Consider the following 27109-nt stretch of genomic DNA (forward strand, 5'->3'; position numbering starts at 1 on the left):
GTCCGTTTCTCATGTATAATGATATTTTTTTTATTTCAGACGATAGGAGGAATAGTGAAATCCCTATCGTCCACATAAATAAATATACCTATAGTTAATTCAAATAATAAGATAATAATAATATCTATGTATAAAGGGGCTTTGTATGCAAGGTTTTTTGGGGAACATCGAAAACAAATCAAAATTTCTATGACGATGATATCGATATCGTTGTATAGTATTTTTTTAAATTATTATTTTTTATTAAATAAAAAGAAACAAATGAATGTTTACTATCAGATTGTTTTGCCATTTTTAAGCTGTTTACATTACAAATACCGAGCGAAGTCGGGTAAAACCACTAGTTATCTATATCTATATATATATATATATATATATATATATATATATATATATATATATATATATATATATATATATATAATCAATGTCTGTCTGTCACGTATGCGTTCCTATACCATTCAGCCGATTGTGATGAAACTTACATGAGTTATTGTGTATATGCCCAAGATGGTTTCTGTAAAAAAAAATCTCGCAAAAACGGGAACGGGAAAACAGGAATGAGTGGCACTGCAACCCAATAATTTCAAATGTTTTCGCGTCGCCACCTGCGTTGTTAGGGTAAAACAAACACAATTGAATTATTTCAAATGTGTTCGCCGCCTGCTTTTTTCCGACCAAATTATCATTACTGTAATTTAATTTGATTATTAAGTATTATTTGAAACTGAAACATGTACCTATCGAAACACATCGAGAAACGGGAACAGAGGGAAAATACATTTCTTGTTTCAATAACACGCGTACCTTTTCCATAACTACGCAGTATTGTATGCGTATGCTATTGCCGAATGCTAGCTGTCACCATGACGCTTTCATATACGATGTTAATTGAATAATATGTTACTTAAATGATCAATTTACTTATAAAAAGGTATCCCATGTTGTTTATGCCCAGATAAGTTTTTATCGGACATACGTCGACCACCACGCTTCAAATACGACTGATGCTAAAATTATTTAGGAATGTCTGTGGACAATCGTCACTTGACAACAATATAACGCCTAAAGCCTCTTCTATTATTATATAATTTCTCTGTCTACAGCATTCCTTTGGTAGCCTGAAGAGAACATGGTAGCAGTCTTTGTATTGTACCCTCATCGTCTTCCTTCTTTCTGTCCAAAATTCTCCAATGGATAGACTCGTACAGAAATACATGAATGTATGTATCTTTACCTCTACACTGCAGTGGTGAAAGCGTCTTGCCAACATATTGGCTTACACATAAAAAAAAAAATTGTATGCTTTGTTTATATTTATTATTTTTATGAAAATCGCTGTAAAATGATGTCGTCATCATGTGATATAAAAAAGCCAAATCTAGACTTGGTGATGAAGTTAATTCCAATCATAGCATAGGAAAAAGTCAAATGCAAATTTCGTGAGGACCCCAGAGTCACTCTTGAATCATCATTCCAAAATAACTTCTTGAAATTTTCCCAATCGTTGCCTTTTCAAAAAAATTAAGATTATAAATCTTCACATCTATACATTGTTTTGTTTTAATATACAGCTGAAAATTATATTTTTACTTGATCTGTGTTTTATATTCTTCTAATAATATTAAACATGGAATTAACGCAAACGTGCACAAAGATACCAAAATTGTAATAAAATACTGGAAATTTTGAATAAATCAATATTCAGAAATGAATCACTTACCGTATTCCTATTACCATTATTCTAAATCGTTGCTTTGTATAAATTTTTTTTGGTCTTCACTTTGTATTTAATTTTTGATAGTAATCAAAGCATAAATATCTTTCAAAACATATTTACAATAAGATTAAATCAGTGCATAGTGATTTTACACCATACAACATTGAATACAGAATTGTTTTCCAAACCATTGTGTTATAAAATACATATATGTTCACTAATAAATTTAGTATTATGAAAGTTATGTGAATTTTTAAAAAACTTTTTATTGAATTTTTATCATTTTTATAATGGATTGAACGTCTTTTTATTTTATTAAAATAATCATACATTATTAATTTATTTTCTAAATGTACATATATACATATAAGAATACGAAATCATCTCACAAATGCTGAGCATACATGTTAATTTATCGCAAAATGTCGATAAATGAAATTTTTCTTGTAATGAACAATTTCGCCAATCACTAAAATCATTACCACTGATATTGGATTAAATCCACTTCTCTTACACGGATTAGTAAAATAACCATTTATTATCTGTGGCGTTTTATACCCAAAGTATAAAAATATTTGTGTTATTGTTTTATAATAAATCATTTTCATTCAAAAAATCATTTTGTAACTCATAAAAATGCAAACAAACATGTATTTCATGCATAAAATATGTATATAAATAGGTGTAAATTGAACGTCAATTATCACAATAGAAGCGTTATTAGAATTTAATGAAATAATAAATTTAAAATAAAGCTTGGTGTCTGAAGTCAATTATAATTGACGTTTTGATCTCATTTTTTAATCAATTTAAATTTCGTTAAATTTACACTTCAAATTTTCTGACATACAAACTGCGACTTTTAATGTAAAGAATATATCCATTAATTTTTTTTCCAATTCATGCCAACGTGAAATGCTGCCTATTGTAAATTTTGTGAAAATTGCATTAAAATAATACTATAAGACACTATAGTTCCAATCAAATAATACAAAAATGATAAGTCTAGACATGATGAATGTCCTAATACTATTCCCATATTGTTCTTTGTTATTATTCTGCTTTGCTTCAAAAATTTATTGTTTTCATTACCTTACCGAAAAACAGAAATTCAATAAAATATTTACGATTTTTAAATTACATTCATTTAAATACATACTTGGAATGTTTATAATGATTTTAGAGATAATAATATTTGTTTGTGTGGCTTCTTTTCTCAGCATTTCTCCTAACAGTATCGGCACCAAGGTGTATAATATATATTTAAAACTCCATATAAATAGAGTGATATATTTCCAATTATTCTAAAAATGATCAATATTTCATTCTGACATCTATAAATTTATATTATATAATTATTTAATACTTACAAAATGGATGACTTTTTTATAACCATCAAATAATAGATAATTCGATATTATTGTGAATGAAAAAAGAGATGCTACCATTAGGTTAATAAACTAAAATATTAAAAAGAATTAATAATCATAATAACTATTATTTAAATCAAAAAAGAAAAAAAAATTACCATTGTTCGAAATCGATCGCTGATAATTTTCACGTTTTCTATTAGTTTTTCATACCCCTTAACAATGTCAAATAATTTCAAAATATTCTTATCGCCAGTTTCTTCCCTAATATAAAATAACTCATCAAAATCTACAACTTTTTTCGTAATGACATCCAAATTAATATATTTGTTGCTTCTCAAAGTTGAGTTAAAATTTTGATGGTAAAAAATACACAAATATATTTCAAAACATGTTTGTATCAACATTAAGTCTGTGCTCAATGATTTTATTGATTGAAAAATGTGATACAGATGTGGGCCCCAAATCATACTGTGATATGCGTTCATTACAATACTGAAAACGATGCAAAATATGTGTATTTTTAGTACATAATTTATTTCGTTCCTGATATTCTTGTTATAGTTTGGAAATAGTAAACGTTTCATTACATTAAAATTGTCATATAGTATTAACTTGGGTTTGTAGCGTGTATAAGAATCGATAATAATTGACACAACTGGTGACATTGTTTCACAAATATTCAATGCCAAATACATGAGCTTGTAAATTGTCGTGAATAAAAAGGTTTCTTGAAATTTTTCTACAATTTCTCCCATGACTATAAATATAGCCAACAAAATAGGATAAAATTTAAATTTAGCGTTTTTAAAATGAAAGTCTCCATTTTGATCTACAATAGGCGTTTTGTAACCAAATATAAAATATAACTTGTTTAATATTAGCACTTTTATCATTGTGACAAATTAATTTTATTATACTCTTCAGAGTCGTATGTCAAATTGACATTCTATAATTGGAAACTTATAATGTAATGTTTCAGTGTATACAATTATGTTGAGACATCGACAATACTAATTAAAAATAAATATTGTTTTGTTTATACAGTAATTCAATTAAAAAATATTATGTATTATTTGAATTATTTTTTAATGTCAAATGCGAAAGTTACTCTTTGCTAGAAGGTATATTATATAGATATACATATATTAAATATTGTGAAGATCTTTTAAAACAATAACGAAACACTAATGTTTCAATTTAGTGTTCATTTGATACGTAATTATAATATATGTGGATATAAGTGCAACAAATCCATGTATTTCTGTAAAATTTAAAGAAATCGTTCCAAATATTTTGACATCCAGATTTTGTCGCTGCACCAACCGCATTAATTTTGTGATATCCTGATTTTTTTTATTATCTATAAAACAATAATGAAAGAAAATTTTATAATGTATAATGCTATAATTTAGCTCATTTAAAATTTAATACTAGCTAGAGCAGCATTTTTAAACAATTTTACCAAAAGATCTATCCGAGGCTATCGAAATGACTGCTAGGCGAGCATGTCCATGTTAATCATGTTAATCAAAATCACCTAAAATACCTATCTAGCATTTATCGCAATGGCCTCCATATATCTTATACATATGTACGTATTTATATATTATTATATATCTTATTTTTTTGTTACCATTAGATCCTATTGAAAATTTCCCTATGAGTGCTTTCATCCAATCTATTTCTGCTTTAGTTCCTTCATTCAATACAGAAATAATTGAAATATAAATCACATAGTAAAAACACCATATCCATATGGAAATCGTCTTCTCCAAAGTCTGGAATTGTTATTTATTTTATATTTTTGACGTTTTTATAATATTTATTAATAAGTATTTGAACAATTCACATTCAAAACAATTAAAATTAACATTTTGCTGATTGTTCTACTATTTAATCATTACTTATTCAATAAAACTTTTAATTTTTAAAATTTACAATTTTTATGTCTCATTTAGTTTTGAATTATCTTACATCAACTGTGACATCGAAAATCATCATATTTGCCATACATACGATATTGCTCAAAGATGTTCCACATAAGATCAACAACTAAAATAATTATCGTACATTCGGCAATAAAATCAAATAACATCGAATTTATTTTGTAAAAAATATTAATACTCACCACAATGCCAAAGCTTTTCGAAATAATTGAAAAACTATCACACAAACTACTGTAAGCGACTGGTACATCTCGCAAATTGATATTATTAGTATTTGACCATCCCCCGCGGTCCTTTGGCAATAATCTCCAATTGGTCAAAGTATAACACTGTCTAGTATCCAATCTTGTTGAAATCAACATACCTCTCAAATGATTGTTTAGCTTGTGCAAATACCACACGTGCAAATTTGCGTCTGCCAAAAATTTCAACATAGTCAATTCGAAAAACTTCATCTTGAACGTCCAAAATATTTGTACCCAACTTGCTCTCCACGTATACACATCGAAACATTCCTTTATTGTAGTCAAAATAATATAAGAAGCATACATGAGATTCGTCTTTAGCCGTATTTCTGCTTTATGTTTGTCGTTCAATTTAAACGAAACGTCTATAATCTTTAAACTTGACAATACTTTAGTTTGTCGTTCATTATTGCTGCACATTTCCATAAAAATAGACATTATACACAGAAAATTTTCGCTTATCGTAACCATGAGAATGTAATTACGCAAATTTGGATATGTAAACATATATCGCAACTCTTGTATCGTCAATGCTATCAATACACAAAATAAACAACACGAATATAATTTTCTTAATTTGCTTACATCTTGAATAGCTTCCGAATAATTCATAGATTTATATCCATATATGAAATAAACCACTTTTATTATCGCATTAAATTTTTCCATCATTACTGTCGAAGGTACGTATGTATGTATTTATCCGTTAAAAATATATTTCGTAATGAAAGCAATGAACGAAGCATGTGCCTGTCATTTTTAAAGTGCCTAATCGACAATATTCGTTCAATGAAGTAAATACCAATCATTACTAATATATACATTTATTTTTCAGCCAGGTACATCGAAACGCCTAAAAACATTCTCCTGATGTGTGATGGATATACATTCAGGAAACATTCGACTATCAAATCCGGTACAACATACTGGAAATGCATATCGTCCTATACTGACTTGCAATGCACTGGAAGAATTTCCGTCAAAGGAGGGATGCTGAAGTTTAGAGGTTTTCATAATCACTACCGTCCCATTTACAGACAGCTAGACAATGGAAAATATATAAAACTGCCACTGGCATTGAATTAGCTGAATTGTTTGTCCTTATTTCTACATAAGCAACGGAACACTTCACACAAATGCGAATTGTATTTCATATGGTGATACAATATTTTACGGTGAGTGTTACGGGCCTTCCATACATATTGAGATCTAAGATTTATGTCAGTATCAATATCCACTGAGACTAGGGTGACCATACGTCCCGTTTTGGTCGGGACAGTCCCGTTTTTTATGGGCAATGATGCACAGAAAAATTTTATCATACATATATTTCCATTTTTTCCCTTGTTTTTCGAAATCAATTTGTTTCAAAAAATAAATATATGTACATTTATTTACATAAAATATATTGATTTTAAAATATCATTTAAATATTTTGTTGCATGATTCATTTTACATGTTTCTGAAAAAAAAATCACTTTGTATTCATATTTTCATCATTATTATTTTTAAATAATTGTAAAACACAATATCATATTAAATTTAATTTTTTATCTTGTTTCATTTTGTTTTTTTAAAGAAATTTACAAAAGAAGAAATAAAAATGAAATAAATTAAATTTTCAGTTACACATAGTTTTTGCAATTAAAAGTAGCCGAGAATATATTTTTGGAATTTTTATTTGTTAATTTTACACGTTTCAGAATAAAATCAGCCTGCAGCGCATGCATATCGAATTTTATATTATTTATATTTTCCTTTTACAAAAGAATTGTACATTATGATAAAAAAATATATATATATATATATATCCTTGAAAATATTAATGTTTATTTGAGGGAAAAGTTATAAAATTTTTGGACATGGAACATATTTATTTTTAAAACATGAGCGGATAATTTCTTTGCGGAGCGTCCCGTTTCGAGTCCTGGGAAATATGGTCACCTTAACTGAGACTGAATCATGAGACATCGGTTTAATCCAAAACGTGAAACCGAAACTGTCCTTTCCAAGCTCGTCTTTGGTTACGAGCCACAATGTTATGTAGATAAATAGCCATAATGTAAAAATGTATACTTAAAGTAGTAACTCCCTGCAAACTCTAGGTTTGGACGTTTCAGTACAATGATACAGACAATATACATGTTATCGCGACAATCACATGCACATTGAGATTTTACACTGATATTTGAAACATGTATCGACACAAATTTTAATGTGTATAGGGCCCTGTACTTAATAGGGCAGATAAGTATTTGATTTTGAATGTTTTTTGGCAAAGTCCCGTCAAAAAATCTCACTATTCTATTCAAATACGTGAATCAACGTAAATGTTTTAGCGATGACATAATCCTGTTTTTAAGCTGCCTAGTTTTGATAGATTTATTATGAATGTTCTATTATACATATATGAGTTAGTTTAGAAGATAGTACTTTTTTATTTCAAGCTTTTTATTAGTTTCACTATTAAGTATATGATCTGTGGTATAAATAATATAAGTAAATAAATATGTAAGTGTTGGTATTTCATCCAGTATTGAGAAAAAATATTTGTGTGTAATATACATGTTATCTGCTTTATAATGTATTTAGACTACAATTATTACATATTCAAGTGATATTGTATTATAGAAATATAATACAATATTACTTTAAATTATGACTTTCCGAATTGTTTTACAACTGTAACTAATTTCATAGATGAATAAAATGTTATTAATGCATAATCAATTCGAACTCATTTGAAATATAATAATGATATTTGCAACCGCTACACCTAACAATGCATACAGTAGCGAATTATCGATCTCTAACCATCTATTTACGTGAACTCTCATCTTCCTTCTCAACAAAAATTTTGTATATTTACTTTTTATATAGCCAAACGAATTTGGATCTGCAATATTAAAATGTTTAAAGTAGTGTATAAATAATAATAATCAATGACTCGTTTCAATCAATAAATTCACCTGTTGGTAAGTCAATAATGATCTTGCTCAATAGTTGACCCATTCTAGTTGTTTCGTTCTGTACATCTTGACTGTATTTTGCCACCATCACTATCTGGATCACGTAGTGACAACTCCAAAACAAATACGACATTATATATCGAATATCCTACAATAGCGAAATACTTTTTTATTACATTTATAGGTAAACATCTATCTAATTCTGAAAAATTAAAGTCGACTTACACCCCTGTATAACGACATAATGTCTGTATTCACGTAATTTATTACCACTGCGATAGTTATCAATTGCGCTGCACACGTTAACAAAACCTTCAAAATAATAATTTAACTTATACATAATTAAACAGAATAGTTACCCACAAACGCAGGCTAAATGAAGTATATGTATATATGTACAAACTTTTCAGTACAATATATTATATAGTTTTAATCAAATGAGCTTTTCAAAAACTTGGATATATTCCTGTTATAATTTAACTAGATTGAACTGCATAATTCTCAACAAAGTGCAATGCTGCAACCTTGATATATTGATTTTATTACAGGTACATTTGTGTAAGTTGCTCAGCGGAGGAGAGATTTGTCTACAGACTTGGAATAAAGTCGAGACATTTGTCTTTCGATATGTCTGTCGTAGCCTTGACAAATTTCATAGCCAGAAACCTTACGAAAGACTTATTTGCCGACAAATCTCTCTATCGGTGCGCACGTTTATATAATACATGGAAGTTCACTAAACCGAGTATTCGAAATTATTTTATTTCTTTTCGTATCAATTAAAATTTTCTCATTTTGGCTTTTGAAAGATATATAATACATGTCACTAGATATGAATGTCTTTTTAGTTAGCCATAATTTTGATATGTGTTCAATGGGTCTACGTGACGAGACAGAATGTTAAACGACAGAAAACGCAAATATCGGAAGGCAAAGATCGAAAATCGAAAGATCAAAAAAAAATGGTGCATGGTAAACGGTACATACTCACGTGTATACTCACTTAATTTGCGCGAGCAGGATACAACAGGAACAAGAGGAACATGTTTTTCCTCCCGTATTCTGCGCGCGCACGTTAATACGGGAGGAAAAGCATGTTCCTCATGTTCCTGTTGTATCCTGCTCGTGCAAATTAAGTGAGTATATACGTGAGTATGTACCATTTACCATGCACTATTTTTTTTTGGTCTTTCGACTTAAGATCTTTCGATTTTCGATCTTTGCCTTCCGATATTTGCGTTTTCTGTCGTTTAACATTCTGTCTCGTCACGGAGACCGGTGTTCAATACCACGTTAGAATTTTTTAATTAATTTCATATGTATGTACTTACAACAGGATTAAACCATTTCATTAGGATGTCAATATTATCTGCGAGCTTATCGTACGTCACGGAAAGGGATCTGATTATGTTTATTTTAACTAAAATTTTCTCATTTTTCTTGGATTTTTCTTTTAGTATTTTATTTCTATTTCTTTCTTGCTTTCTTATATCCAAGTGAATGTTCATAATTTTCAAACGCGATATAATAATTCGAATATCTGCTATATATTTTAATAGGAGAAAATCGGAAAACTTCAATTTCCATGCCCACGTAGCTTGGCGTAATTTTATTGACCATACTGAATAATCAAAACCTTCAACAAAAAAGAGAAATAGGATAGCTACTAAGTAACCATTGCAAATTTCTTCAAAAATTGATTTTTTTTCATCCAATTTCAAACCGAGGGCTTCATCAGCATCTTTCAAATTATTATTATATCTTATCATGTTCGGCTGTACCTGCACAAAATTCATCACTATACTTGTTAAGGCTAGAAGGTTTTCGACAGCCAATACAAGAAATATTAGTCTCGACATGAATGTTGCCATCCTCTCTTTGGTATGGTGAAACATATCATAAGTTACCGCTGTCAACAATATCACAGATACTAATAGTGTGTACAACTTCTTCCATATATTTTCTCGTACGTCGATATTTTCATAGTCTTTTATGTGATATCCGCAAATTAAATAAATTGATTTGAGTATTTTGAATTTGTTCGACATTTATACAAAATCGATATTTAATTTTGTATGGCCACTACAATAGGTGTACTTGAAATGGCTAAATACGCATTGGATTGTGTATATATCTACATACATATAACGAAAGGAAATTTGATTGTATTTTAATAGCTTTGTATAATAGACCTTTAATTTTTATCGATATTGAATCTGAAGTACCCTCAAAGTTTACTTTATTTATTCAATTAATTTCCGAGTGTTTTTAAAATACTCGATAGTCACAACACGTCACTATGATATATACATATTTATATGTACATATTACATACACACTATGACGTTACAGAAATTATGGAAAAACAATTAAAAAGTGTATTCAATGTGAATTTTCAACATCGACTATCACCACAAAATCATTTACATATATGTATATAATACTTTATTTTGGAAATTTAATACAAATACATGTTCAGTAGATCGATATATGGTATCAGATATATATAAATATTAAGATGTTTCGCAAGTTATATATAAATTAAGAATCAAGAATAAAGAAGAGTATAAAAACGAATGATTATGTGTTTGTCTACAAATCCACAGTTAAGTAGTTCAATATTCGTTCGTTAGTAATTTAATATTCACACACTACATACAGTACTATTGAGTTAAACATAAAAATAAATACAATTTAGATGTGAAATCAGAGTCGAAGTCACTCGATTTTTAATGATTCCAACAAAAAAGGCACGATTTCACGACTGTAACGTTCACAGTCCAATTATAATTCAATAACATAAATATAATATACCTCCAAAATTATATACAACAAATAAAATCTTCAATATTTGTGAATTTAAGAGTAAGTCAATTATCCTAAGAATTGATGTAAATCTAAATATCCTCCCTTTTTATTAGTAAAATATGTAGATTATTATTATATTATTTTTTATATTTGTACTGAACTATCACAACACTAAAGCTAGATAAAGTTGGCAAACGCAAACTGGAGACGGTCATTGTTTAAATTTTTTTTTTTCAATTTACTGTTGCCGTTCCCATAAAATAAATATTGTGCAATAGGAAAGCAATGTTGCCATTATAAACACTAAAATTCCAACATCTAAAGTTATATCGTAGACAATTCTCACACAAATATTTGGTTTTAATATCCCAAGAATTTTTTCTAGTTTTTCATGCTTGTCTGTCTCTGAAATTATAAAAATTCACATATTCTATTTGTCTATCGTATTACTATATATACGTATAATATAAAATATGTAGTATACTCACTGTTAGTTGAAATTATGACTTTAAATACAAGCTGCTTTGTCCAATCTGCTTCATGTTTCAGAAATTGTGAGGAAGTGGTAATGACAATTATCCACAAACAATATCTCATTCCCCATGTTATGAATAAAAATAAAACATTTGGTGTCTGTAACGCAATGTTGGTAGATATGTATGAAAAAATATATTGCATTTGTTTACATTTTATAGATCAAAAAGTCTGCAACTAACCACTCCCATATATTCTTTAAAACTTTCCAATGTAAATGTTAATGTGGTAATTATCATTGAAACTAGCAATAAAAATATATAAACCAACACCTGTGTACAAATGAATTATTTTCATGATGGCAAATGGTCATTTATCACAATATATTGGTTTAAAATTCTACAATTTCGTTATACCGGTATTGTTGATTGTCTGCCGAGAAGAATTGTGTTTTCAAAAAGCGTTTGATATGCACATGCTAATGATAACAGTTTAGGTTCCCTTTGCTCTGTAATATTTGATGTTTTTAAAAGGTTTTTCGAAATCACACTTACCCTCCTGAAGTCAACTGTTTTATTATTCGATTTATCATATTTTATCAATGCGTGATTCAGATGAATAAAACAATGCGTACAAAATAGTATTTCCGAAATTATCTGTAGCAATATGGCATCTTCACACATTGTTTTCGATATTGTAAACAACATATACCAAATACTAAATGTCTTTAATTGTACTGCTCTGTAAATTTTGTGCAGTAAAGTGGAAGTAAAAACAAACAAGTTAATATTGATAATTTTTTTAATGAATCCAATGGATTCTTCCTCTTTTATACTTATTTGATTCATAATTTCCAAGCTCTTGTCATAAAAAAGTGTCTTCTCCCTGTTTCCCCAAATATATTCTCTGATAAAGCATAATGGTATAGTTATCGAGCCGGTTATTTTTAACGCCCATATTAAAATTATGAGAAATTCAAAATTTGGATTAATTTTTTGTAGATATATAAAATCAATTGCTAAATAAATTATCTGGATTAAAAAAATCATAATTTTATAAACAATAAACTTCTTTTTGGAACTCTTTTTTCCATTTCCAAAAAACAAATCATTTCCAGATATCCAATGACACCAATTTAGTATTTTCATCAATAATCTCAATAGGATTCCGAGTTTTAACTTCATTTTGCTAGAGATGAAGCCCTTTTCTTGTTTCTGTTATATATCATTTAATGGCATCGATGCACGGTTATTCTTCTGTTATATAGCATTTAATGGCGTCGAAACAGATTTACCAAGATATTTTATTTGATATATTGACATACATTTTAATTAATTAATTGAACGCCTACAGTAAATGGTCTAATGTCAATAACCAAATTCTGAAAGTATGTTTATTCTAATAATTACAATACACATAAATTTGTTCATTATTTGTATTTAATTTGACAGCTTTTAATTCAACCCTATTGTTGCCATAAAATTAATATTATGGTGTATGAAATTAGTGTCGATATTATGAAAACTAATATTCCAGCATCTAATGGTACATAAATCCCGGATGATTTTCACACAAAAGTCTTGTTTCAAAATTCGAATAAATTTTTTCATTCTATTTTTTTCATACATCTGGAAAGTTCTATTATAAAATATTGCCATTCATATTCTTTTATTCATACCTGAAATGTTAATTTATTCGTAGTATTGAACTTACTTTTAGTTGAAATTATCGCTTTCATTACAAGTTATTTTGTCCAATCCGCTTCATGTTTCAGAAATTGTGATGAAGTGACAATGGCAATTACCCATAAACTGTATTTCATCCCCCATGCGATGAATATTACTATTAGGTCCATTTCCTGCAGCGTAAAAATTAATTCAAATTTTTTTTGTATTATTTTTTGGCGTAATTTTTGTCTGAAACGTTTATTTTATCACTAACCAGACTTATGTATTTTCTAACGCTCTCCGAAGCAAAGGTTAATATTATAATAATCATTGCAACTAACATTAAAATTATGTAGGTCACCAACTGCGAACAAATCAAGTTTTTTTGTGATGATTTGCTGTTATGCATTTTATTCTTATTTCTTAAATAAAACAATTCAAAGCTATTAAAGTATAGTCTAGTATAGACTTTCAATGGCATTTTTGATACAGTATTAATTAGTGAGAGAAATTTAATTAATATTGTTAGGTCAGTTTCCAATTGACATTAGTTAAATAGTATAGGATAGGGATATCCAAACGTTTTAGAACAATGGAAAATAGGAATATTTTAAGTACTGGGAGGACTTGGCCGAGCCAGATTCTACATTTTTAATGACATTATAGAAATCTACCAATTACGACTTTTATAGAGATTGCCGCAATTTAAGATTCGTTTATGAGTGAAATAAAAAACAACCACAGGCCACATTCTGGTATTCCATATTGTATGTACATACATAACATGTGATATCAAACTCAATATATGTATGTAAGTACAAATATAAAATACAAACAACAACTGCCTTACCGGTATTGTGAATTGTCTTCCGAGTGTAATTGTATTTTCAAATAATATTTGATATGCACTTGTTATTGTCAACAAATTGGGTTCATTCAGTTCTTCCTTACTTGTTTTACAGCTTTTTTCTGAAATCACGCTTACCCTTCTGAAGTCAACTATTCCATTTGTGTTTGACGTATTATTTTCGATTAACGCGCAGTTCAAATTAATTAAACAAAAGGTGCATAATTGTATTTCGGATATTATTTGTAGTAATATCGCACTTTCGCACATGGATTTCCATGAAAAAATCGCAATTTAAAAAAAAAAATAGGTTGCTTATCCTGTACTGTAATGGTAATTGTGTACAGAAAAATTGAGTTAAAAACAATTAAATTAATATTGATAATTTTTTTAATAAATCTTATAAATCATTTTCTTTCATGTTCATTTGTAAGCTTTTGGCATAAAATAGTGTTTTTTCTTTATCACCCTTTACAAAATCTCTCAAAAAACATATTGGTAAAATTATTCCATCAGCTATTACATATAACCACATTGTAATAATGATAAACTCTCCCCTTTTTGGCATTAGTTGTGTATTTGCTATAACTGTAATTATCATATAAAGTGATTGAATTAATAAAACCAAAATTTTATAAATAACAAATAATTTTTTTGACCGCTGTTTTCCAATTCCAAAAAGTAAATTATTTCCTGATATCCAATGGCATACATTTATTATTTTCATCAATAATTTCATTAAAAATTCAAGTTTTTAACTTCATTCTGTTATAACTCGCCTGTTTATTTATTTATTGGGTATGATTTGTTGATTTAATAACCGCTATATTGTTTTATTCGACATTTACATATGTATGTATGTATTGAGTCAATACTATTGATAGACCCACTTTTTATTTATTGAGTAATCGTTCTCTGTTTTCTTTTCACAAATAATTATAACCATACTAAATTATCAAATTTCAATACTTAATCAAATATTAATACACAAAGATTAATAACCATACTAAATAATTAAATGACAATACTTCCATCAAATATTAATATGTGTGCGATCATTTTATATTCCGCACTTAAATTTAAATTACACCTCTATCTTATATATTTAGTACATATTATGTATATAGGGGTGTCATGACAAACCGTTTACCGTTTACAGACAAAATACTTACCGGCATAATGTCCACAGCAGAAGTTTCACGCGACAGAAGGTTCACATGTTTAAAAACGAAATATATTTCGATGAAATGCGTCATGATGAAGATTTACAAATTATCCTTTCACCCATAAATAAATATACATATGTATGTATATTAGATGCCAGTCTAATCGAAATTTAACGTGAGCGTCCTGTTGAATGAGCATTTTGTCCGTGGACGTTCCGACATGTGAAATTTCTGTAATGGACATTACGTCGCTGAGCGTTTTGTCCCTGAACGTTTTTTCGTGGCACCATATTTAGCAACAGTCGCTAATTCATGGTCTGCAGAAAAATCTGATAATTATTTGCATTTTTATATATTTTATTAATAATAAAACAAAAATAAATTTCTAAGAAATGCTTACATTCTAAATAACAATTTTCGCCTTTATATTGCACTTAATTCACGAACTGTGCTAGAGATAGGAAACAGAATTGATTTTAGTAGTCCTTGAGGTCCAAAAGATTGACAACTGCTGGGTACTAAGCAACCAAAGACAGATTAAATAATAAGAATGTTGCATATTTAAATGTGTATATTTCATTTGACACTTTTTTTGTATGAAATTATAACTATGCAATATGAAATTAATGTAGCCGTTACGTTATATTTCAACATCCAAAAAAATAAGTAACAACCAACTTTTACTCACAAGTTTGTTATTATTACTACCCCAAATTTTTTCATCATTTCCTGATCATTTCTTCATCATTTTTAATTAAAATATTTAGTTAATTTATAATTTCTTATATAAACTTTCTTAATATCCTTTACGTGTATAATAACTTGAAATTATTATTGTCAGTTGTAATTATTATTTTTACTATGAGTTGTTTTGTCGATTCTGTTAAATTTTTTAAAATTTGTGCTGACGTTATAATGGTGCATCCCCATAAATAATATATGTATTAAAAAGCACATATGTACATATATTTATTTCTTTGATGATTATATTTCAACTCACCGACCCAATATAATGCTTTTTATATATATAGATATTATATATGGTTTTCCACAACAAATGTTATTATTATAATCGTCATCGTAACTATCATCAACATTATAAGATTCAACATCTGTGGACAACAATATTTTAAGTATCTTTTGATACTTAAAATATTGTTGTAATCAAATTATATCTCAAGATAAATTATAAAAAAAATGTTTGTCTTTTGCTTTTGATGCGTATGTATATGGAATTTTTAATGCAATGTCTCACTGCTATTGTAGATTGTCTACCTAAAGTATTTATATTTTCATATAATTTTTGTAAACATCGTGTGAAGTACATTAGATATTTTCTTCTTTTGAGTATTTGCTATTTCAAAATGTGCTCCTGAAATGACGCTTTGTCGACTTTGCTGATGCTTTCTACATTTTTAATGCATGATTTATCACATCCTCGCAAATGGCCTTTGAAGTGGTAAGTAACATATAAAATAAACTGATTATGTTTCTAATTAAAGTTCTGTAAAAATCTATAAATGAAAGTTGATAGAAAAACAAATACAAATATTTACAATTTTTTTAATAAATCTTCGGAATTTATTCTTGTCAATATTTAATACTAGTGTTTTTTCCCCGGCTTCGCTCGGTATTTGTAATGTAAACCTCTTAAACATGGCCAATCTAATAGTAACCATTTTATTACATTTATTTGAATATTCATTTGTTCGATGACGTCACGCATTTACGAAACAACAATATTTACAAAGTCTCTTTCGAAATGAAATATTAGATTCCTATAAGTTTCGCGCTGTATATGTAAAAACAAAAATATTCTTCTTTAACAATACAAAATGGGAAATTTATTGAATCAACTATTTTATATACCCAAAGTAAAATTATTAGAATGTCTCCATGTTTCGTCATTTTAGATTTATTAGTGGCCTGAATCTTACACATCACATAAAATAATTCAACTGATAATATAAAACATTTATACATGATGAATTTGTTTGTACTGAAACTGTTTTTTCCACAGAAAAATTCATTTCCAGACATCCAATGATCCAAAAAACCCTCATTTTATATTTAAATTAAAGTCTATTTTGTTCATCTTTTAATTTGTGTTGATTTCCGAATGGATGTGTATTACAAATGTTACAATTTTTTTTCTTTGCCACTATAAACCGACATATGCCCGTTAGATTGATGAATTGATGTTATTTAATAGGCCATAATAAAACATTTTGAATTCTATCGGTCGATTATTTTAATTGATTATTAATCTAGATTGTATTTTAGTGGGAATATTTTATTATATATGTGTACGTATTTATTTCTACAATTTTTTTTTTACACATATTATTAGATATATAACTCCAAAAAAATCCATAAGTCAATACAGATATACATACATAATATATGTATTTACAATTATTGGTTACTAACACAGATTTTATCTACAATATTATTTTAGCGAATACATTTTAAACGAGTTCAGTAAAAAACTTCAAATACGCCGTCATGAAGTAAAAAAATGTACCCATACATTATAGTAGTTGATATTAAATGCATATTTGTACAATAATTTCAATAATACATCCAAAATAAATAATTAAAAAACTAAACTATTCGTTAAATTGAATTACAATTACAGCATACGATGTTGTTATCCCCATTATTGTGTAATAAAAATTTAAATCTAAATTAAACAGATTTGCTATTGGAATTGAACACTTATTCTTCGTTATTAATTTGCGCAATGTGTGGAAATCGCGAAGGAAAGTATCATCTGAAAATATCAAAACATGTTATAAACTCTGATTAAGTTGAATTTATCACAAAGGGCTTAATTATGACTATCGAAACAATAGTCGCAATTACGAAAAAAATAATAAATTATTTACCATCGAACTACGTACATGTGACAACTTAAATCACCAATGAGATTATAACAAATGATGACAAAAAAGGTCAACCAACATTAATATTTATGTCAAGTTATCGCGATGACTATTAAATTGTCACATTTTATTAGGTTGGCAATATTATAGTAAATTAAGTCCACTGATACAATTTCTAAACATGTACATACATATGTATGTTATATGTCGACTTCTGGCCCCTCTATTTACCTAACGTTGAACCAATGGACTTAGCTTACTATAATCCATATTCATTCATGACAATGACCTGGATAAATATTTTTGAAAACTGATTTTACCATTTTCCGCGGATATGAGAATTTTTCCTAATATTTCCTTCATCCTGGCGTTCTCCTTCAAATAAAACTCGCAAATATTGGCTCCACTTGACAAGTATAATACGTATCTTAAACCCCAACAAATTATTGATATATAATTCAACAAATTCTCAATGTCTGCATATTTCTTTGCTCTTACAAACAGATTTGATATTATAACAAATGTCGTTAGCGATAGAATGACTGTGGAAATTAACTGAAAAAGCAAGATATAAACAAATTTCCATATCACACAACATTTACATATGTAAGTAGTATTATTATAATACCGTTAAACTAAAACGCTTCGTGATTATTTGAACGCTCATCTTAACTTTTTCATACGCTTCAATCAATTGTAAATTTGTAATATTTTTATCAACAACTTTAATCATCTGCAGAAAATTCTTCGTCGGTTTCAGTTGTAGTAGTCTTTGGTTCAATACCTTCATGCGTCGAATACAGGCATCCATGTGAGTGACGTATTGCAAAAGTATCAAGTCCAAAGTCATCATTTTGTACATTAGCAAAGCTTGAAAAATCCCTTTTTTCCAAACGTACCAATCCAATAAGTTATACATAGCGTTGGCAATAAAAAATACATAATAAGTGATGATTTTGTTTGAAATCGGGCTCTCATGTTCTTCCTGTAATAGTTTGTCGACTTCAAATAACGTTTGATGGAACTCGATCATTTCGCCGCTGTTTGCTCTGGAATATGTCAACCAACAAATAACTGTCGAAATAGTCTCCATACTCTTCATAGCTATGTATATTTTGCCAACTAAGTCTGCAGAACTTTGGGCGTTCGGCAAATTTGAATTCACCATCCTTTCAATTCTTATTACTACTACCGACAGTATTAAAATATATTGTAATATCCTTGTCGGACCTTTTACCCTCAACTTTCCACTGTCCAATAATATTGTTGGTATTCCTGCTATCCAGAATACTACATGAATTGAATATTCCATATATTTTTTTATTACTTTCATTGTGTTCCAAATCTTACTTATATTCTCTTTGCATGAGATACATTTATTCGTTATATTGTAGCTTCAAAACTGTCGATTTCTGATACTATCGATTTTAATCACAATTACGAAGGAAAACATGTAATTTTTTTTATTTAATGTTTTACTATTACTTTATCGTTTATGTAAATATGTATATACGTAATATTGTACTACGACGCTAAAAATTTCCTAGGATCGATACATTGTTTGAATAATGAATTAGTTATTTTTAATTATGAAGTGGTGTTTGGCATCATTTTTCTTTAATCGATACTACATACAGTATTATTTTTTCTACGTATCACAAAATTTAATCATTGTAATGTGATATTTTCAGATTTTTTTTATACAGTTATAAAGAGACACAGCGTGTTGGTGTACGATGATTGTATTTTCAGAAAATGGAAAGGGACCAATAGCAAAGAATTTTGGAGATGCTCAGATTGGAAAACGTGTGACTTTCGTTTGCAAGTGAAAAATCACAAAATAATCAAAGTGTCGGGATCTCACAATCACCAATGTCACAAATTTTCTAAATATTTTGAAATTCTCTAAATTTGATTAAAACACGAACTGATTTGAATGCTAATCCAACTTTTTTATTGTACACAAAGCCATTGAACTAATTCCATATACATATTTAAGTTCAAGCATTGTATTACATGTTGTACTAATGGTAGATACAAAAATGTGTAGGCTAATAATGTGATAATGTAAATTTAATCTAATTAAATATGTAGATTCAATTGTTTTTTTTAATTTTTTTAATATATGTACATATGTATTATATTATAATTTTCATGATGCTCTCTGTAATTACAATTACATTCGTTAAATTAAAGTATTATATTGTACGTGTTTAGGTATTTGCCTGTATTAGGTAATAAAAATCTTTAAATATACAACTTTTTATATTTTTACAAATTCCCCAAAACAATAAATTTGATTTATTAAAAAATGCTCTTATACGTACATATAGTAGTTATAATCAAAAAATATACAATACTTTATATACACTACATACATATATACATATTATATATGGTGTGCTACGTAAATCAAATATCACGAATGCATTCACAAACATACTGTTAATTACTTACATTGAACAAAGAAATATTTTAGAATTTGAATCTTCCAATTTGCATGAAAATTATGGTATAGGAAGTGGTTAGTCCAATTGAATGACATAAAAATTTATAGTCATATTTTATATTTCCAATGGATATGTTCATTTTGTCTCTGTCGATAAGCTGTTTGAATAAACTCAAATCGTAACGTTCCAAAAAATCTACAATACCAGGTTTAAATTACCAATTTATCGCTCTTAAATTTTTATTTGTATTAAAACTTCACCTATATTGTTGTTAATGCATATTTTTCCTATGAGGCATTTCGTCCACACAACTTCTTCTGATAACATTTCTCCTATTATTATTAATGCTAACAACAACGACAAGTAATGCATCGCCCAAAAAAATGTCGAAGAAAATTCTAAACCACTCTGGAAATTACATATAAAAAAGTTAATTTTTTTCTATAAGTACATATATATAGGTGTTTATTTATGTATTGAAGTAATTTTTACTTTTCCTGAACAATTAACGAATAGGTCAGATGCTATTAAAACATATGATAATATGCATATAAGAGATATAAAAAAAAGCTGAAAGTTTTTAGTCAAATGTACTACTCACATATGTAAAAAAAATATATTTTATCAAACTCGATTTGTCTTACCATAGCCCCAAAATTCTTACACATCATTTGAATATTTTCCGCAAGTTTGCTGTAAACTTTCAAGTGCTCGAATATTTTAGTGTCCGTTTTAGTTACAGTCATGTTGCCATTTGCAAAATACGAGGGTCGATTGGTATCAACCGTGTAATGTACGTAATATTTCAATTCGGAATTGATGAATTTCATATACGCAAAATGCATATAAACGTAATTCCAAATTTGCATCACCGTCAAATCCAGCACTAGATTTAAAATTTCTATGTACAATGACACCCAACCGTAGTAAGGCGATGCAAAATAATCAAAAATAGTATGGCATATATTTAAAAAGAAGTAAATATTATAAATCCACAAAACGCGACGGTTCAAATCGATACCGTTCAGTGTGTGTATGTCGTCTACGCGTGATAGACTTTCCACTATTTTTAACTTGTTTTTGATGAATACTTGTTCGCAAATCCATCCAACAATTGTAATCAAGTTCACAGTAAATGAGAGCGATAGATATGCTAGCACTTTTAGCGTCATCTTTTCAACTTCAAACGAAAGTAATCCAATCACCCATATAATTATAACGAGACTTGAAAGAATCATTCTATAAAACTTTGATTTGAATCCATATAGGGTATATGTTCCATTTTCACACTTAACCGTCGTAATCCCAAAAATCCAATGGATTATATCAACGACCCTGTATCGTTCCGTCATTTTTTCACGATTGACATTAAGTTACGCTAATTGTGACTATATTGATTCCACTAATTGCCTTTTTTAATTGCGATATGCTTACATTCGATGCGTACTAATATTGTGTTAACAACTGTTCCAGACATTCACTACTACCAACCAACTAATGGATCGAAATTGCTCCTGCATGGAAGCAACAAATTTAGAGATCCGTATTTTATGCGCAACGGTTTAGTCAGATGGCGATGTATCAAAAAATATATGGGATGTAGGTGTTTATTGTACGTTCTCGATGATACTTTAGTCAGAATCTCAGGGATTCATGACCATTCGAGACCCAATATGAAACGTGATCTCATCTAACGTCCATTTATTTTTTTATCATTATATTTATTTATTAAAACTGTATTTTTTGTTATTATATTTTGTAATATTATTTGATCTAACCTGGGTTCATCGTGATAACAGACCTGATATTTGATCTGCCGCATTGGGAATCATATGCTTATTGAAGGCCATATGATTGTAATCTATAATCAGGCATATACTCATAGTTCATTTCACGGCGGTTTGCAGTAAGGAGAAGAAAACCTATTGGTCAACTGAGATATTCCGATCAATAGGGATTGCGTACTTTGAGGTTTGTGTATGTTAGAGGTTCACAACAAAGCTTTTCAACCGATAAGAATCGAAATTTAGAGTTTGCCTACTGCAAAGACTTCTGAAATGAAATATGCAAATACGAATATGAGTTATCGCGACGATCTCGTCTGAAAGCATCCAATACAATTTATGCAAATATGTGAAAAAAAACACTTTAACAGAATTATTTTTTACAGAAATAAAATATTTGTAATGAAAAACTGTCTTTTTTTGTATGGCAAAAAAAATAGATTCGTTATTTCAATTTTATTTATTTACAAAATTTCCATAGTGACTTTACAGATTAACTCCAAGTCGTCATTTTGAATAAGACCGAAAAAAAAACTTATATTTAAATGTCATAATATTTTCCTTATATACGCGTTTCACTCATTTGACGCAATACAATCAAATACGATACTGATATAGTTAACATTGAAAATATAAAGGTTTGATCCATTTCTATGAACCTATATATTTGGAATTTCACTTTTCTATTCAGCAGTAGTTTCACAAATCTTGACAAACTTTGTCGCACATCATCATCTACAAAATATATTAATTAAATATTTAAAATTTATTTAATAATTTCAATTCGAGTTAACAGAATTACCTTCTGGTAAATAAATCATGTTTTTAGCAACTCGCATTTTCATAATCATTAATTCGTCTTTAATATTTTGAGTATATTTTGACAAGAGAATTATTTGAATTACGTAATGACTGCCCCACAACATTAACGATATTCGCTGCTCTATAATATTAGCCTACAATTTAAATGCATAAAAATAAAATTTAATTGGCTATTATTTATGATATTATATTATAATATATGTACTTACATTTAAATTTGCATCGTTATTAATCAAAAAATTCATAACAACAGCAATTGTTAATAATTGTGTTGCAGAAAGAAGTAAAACCTTGAAAAAAAAACATTCAATCAAGTTTATTTTAAATGTTTATTTTTTGACACATTACAATCTGTAACATATTAAGTTCACATACAATCGGTCCAAACCATGCAATCAACGAATTCATATTATCAGTCAACTTTTCGTATGCCTTAATGTGGAATTTTACTGTGACTAGATCACTAGAATGCTTTTCCCATGTTTTCATATTCGAGTCATACCATCCATAATATTTTTTTTCTATCGACAAGTTTATGATACTCATGCGGGACTCAATAATGCGCACGTTTGCTAAATACTGTAATGCAAGTGTGTCTGCGAAAATTACTCTCCAACACCACAAAATTTGACGAATTATGTCAGACCAACCCAAAAAATCAATCCAATCTTTTAGAACGATATAAATGAAATAAATCCCGTATGCTCGATAAATGTATTCGGACATTTTACGTTTTTCTTCTACTCGCAAGCCTAAATCATTATCTGTCGCATTTAAATTTTCTTGGTATTTATTTTTTTTAGTTGCTGTCAATCTCCAATTTACCACTAATGCTGTTATTGCCAAACCATTTTCGCAGATCTTCACTGCAAACAACCATTTAAACATATAGTATGACATTAACTTTTCTATGTCGACATATGTATCATAGATAATTCCGGAAAATAATATCATTGATAACAAAATTGTATACACTCTCTTTCTAATGGTATCTTTATATGGATACGTATCCCAACCATATCCACAAATGATGTTTAGCAGATATATAATCACTCTTAAAACAGACATCTATAGACATCAATGGTACTTCGAAAATTACAACTATTCAATTTCATTTTGTACTTGCCATTAGCATGAAATCTCGATTACTGAATTATTGATTTTTTTCGTAATAAATATGTATGTACGTCTATTAACAGTGTGAGGTTTTTAATAGATGTTGATAGGACTAAAAAGCTTTCATAAGTGCGTTGACATATGTACACATGAAAAAAATAAAGACCACAAGATGAAATATCAACAGGGCAAACACTAGTGATATTGTACATCTAATATATAATTTCGAAAGAGACTTTGTATGTATGTAAGGTTTATAGGTTTGTTGGGAACATCGAAAACAAATCAAATTTTCTATGACAACGACATCGATATTGTCGAATATTATTTTTTTTCGATTCAAATAAATTTAATAAAAAAACAAATAAATGTTTACTTTTAGATTGTTTTACCATGTTTAAGCTCTTTATATTACAAATAGCGAAAAAAGTATTCCATCGATTAATCAATTACGCTTGTTTAATCTAATTAATCTTTCGTACATTTTCAGTGCAAATGTATCCATCTCCGAGAGGTGTGATGCTTCTACTATATAGAAACTTCATCTATCGCTCCAGAAAGAAACTGTCTGCCGGTCAGGAAAGATGGCTTTGCTCTTCAAAAGGAGAAATATCTTGCCGAGCTGGTATATATTTAATTAACGGCGCTGTCGTATCTTTGTATTTGTCTCACAACCACCCCCCACCAGTGTATCGAATAACCAAAGCGGGTATTTTGGTAGAAGATAAATTAAAGAAGTATGTTAACATCACCGACGATAACTGTCGTTGAATTCGTGCTATGTTCCATGTACACGTTGTGAAATATTAATAAATTATGAATTATTAATGTTTTAATAATGACCCACCATCTGTACATATGCATATCTATATGTATATACATACATACATACATACACTAGTCCTCATATGTCTATTCAATTTAAGAAAAGTTGTACAAACAATAAAAAATAATTCGAAACTACAACGCCTTTATATTTATGAATGTGTTTGAATCGTCTAGTACGAACTGTTAGTTTTGAATTATTATGGTTATTATATATAAATCATTGTTATTATTCATGTTTATATACATCCAAGTTACCATTTTTTTTATGGAAAATTTTTAGTTGTATACATTATATTATTGTCGCTTTGTCATTGTTTGTTGTTCCTAGTTTAATGCAACATTCCAAAATATTATGGTATAGTAGTATTATAATGTGTTGATTATAATTAAAAAAAAAGTTCATATTATATGACGTTTCATTTTTTTGTTTGATATTTTATATCAATTGCTTTTTTTTCAAACTTATCATTTTTTAAATTCATCAAATTATTTTATCATTACATCTATTTGAGATGAAATATTCTAATGCACAGGATCCCAACCTTTTTGGGTTGTGATCCTTTTTATAAAAACCACGTGACTCGTGACCCCAAAATATTTGAATTTATAAAATATTATTTAAAATAATAAGCTCTGGTGAATGTGTCGTTTTCTACTATTTGTATGCTGGAAAAAATTACCCACCTGAGACCAAAATTTAGTGGATTGTTGTTGGTGGAATTATATTAGACCTCACATCCTTACAGAATTAAAAAAATGAATATCCATTTTTATCATCAACATTATTTTGTACAATACTACCCACCAAAACTTCAATAATCCTGATATACAAACCTGACTTTCTATCAGTGACTATTTGTCCTCATACTTCAATGTCAACGCTTACTTCTTTATAATTCTAAGGTTTTGATATAAAAGTTGAACAATGCTCATGTTTTCTTCATTTACTTCCAGTGAAATTTCTACCAACTCGCCAGGGTGGAAAGTACTTGATGGTGGACAATTTTCTGTTCACCAAAAACTCTGCTGACTACTTCAAGACCTGGTGGAAGTGTGCTTCGTATAACTCAACTCGTCCTGCAGCGACCAGATGTAAAGCCACAGCCACCACAATCGAAGACAAATTAACCAAACTGAAAAACATTCACAACCACGACCCACCTCGTGTCCGTCTGAAAAGCGACGGCACTTGCGTACAAATTCCTTCAGATTGTAAACAGATTTTCCCTATCAGACCACTAAATCCTCATGTATAACTTTTATAAATCTCTATTAGATAAAGTACTTATCGTATATAAATCTAGACAGTTATTAAAGGAAAAAAAATATTGATATCGTATCAACTACATTCGTTTAGATTTTTATTATGACTTACACAATTTTGTGTCATATATTCACATTATTTCAATATAATACGTCCCCTATCGTATGTGACTTATCGACGTATGTGTACATACACAACATAATTCAGTAATATTTTTATACAAGTAGCACTTAAAATATATTATATTGTATACATATTATTATATTTATGTCATTTTTTTAATGACTTCTAAGAATTTAAGTTTATTTCCTATTATTTGTTTATATTAAATTGAAAAGTTTCATCTACATATTGTGCTATCAAGACATTAAATTACCTCACTACTATGACTCAAATAATTTTTCAAAATTTGTATATATCAATAATAATAATATTTTACTATTTTTTTAATATTGAAATCAATCGTGATTTTAATTTATTTGTCGTGTAGTCAATTTAATATTCTTCTTACTAATAATAGATTACATACATTATATTTATATATGAACATATTATATGCACTGTGTAGGTAATCTATTATATGATATAAATCTTAAATTTAATTTTTCTTTCAAAATTGTTATTATTTCTTGAAAAATTGAGTTATTAAATATCATATTGTATATGTACATACATATTTACATGCTATTTTTTCCAAATATATTATAATTTAAAAACATGTTTTTCAACCATATTTATTTTATTT

At 28.3% G+C, this 27109-nt stretch overlaps 2 protein-coding genes across 11 annotated transcripts in view; one reads left to right on the plus strand and one right to left on the minus strand.

Annotated features, from left to right (window-relative positions):
• The window catches only part of LOC143919269 (uncharacterized), a 494191-nt gene that overhangs the window by 362157 nt on the left and 104925 nt on the right, over positions 1-27109 (minus strand). The gene's annotated exons all lie outside the window — the stretch shown is intronic.
• Positions 6120-26420, plus strand: LOC143919277 (uncharacterized). The gene is made up of 3 exons (XM_077441516.1): positions 6120-6459; positions 24763-24897; positions 26055-26420. Exons 2-3 carry the CDS (start codon positions 24768-24770, stop codon positions 26354-26356), a joined length of 432 nt encoding a protein of 143 aa, XP_077297642.1. The 5' UTR covers positions 6120-6459; positions 24763-24767; the 3' UTR covers positions 26357-26420.

Source organism: Arctopsyche grandis, chromosome 11, assembly GCF_051622035.1.
Source record: "Arctopsyche grandis isolate Sample6627 chromosome 11, ASM5162203v2, whole genome shotgun sequence".
Taxonomy (NCBI): Eukaryota; Metazoa; Arthropoda; class Insecta; order Trichoptera; family Hydropsychidae; genus Arctopsyche; species Arctopsyche grandis.

Excerpts from the sequence above, each read along its gene's own strand:
- LOC143919277 (XM_077441516.1), top strand. The coding sequence starts at position 24,768 with ATGTATCCATCTCCGAGAGGTGTGATGCTTCTACTATATAGAAACTTC. Across the intron at positions 24,898-26,054 it reads AGAAATATCTTGCCGAGCTG|TGAAATTTCTACCAACTCGC; the intron begins GTATATATTTAA and ends ATTTACTTCCAG.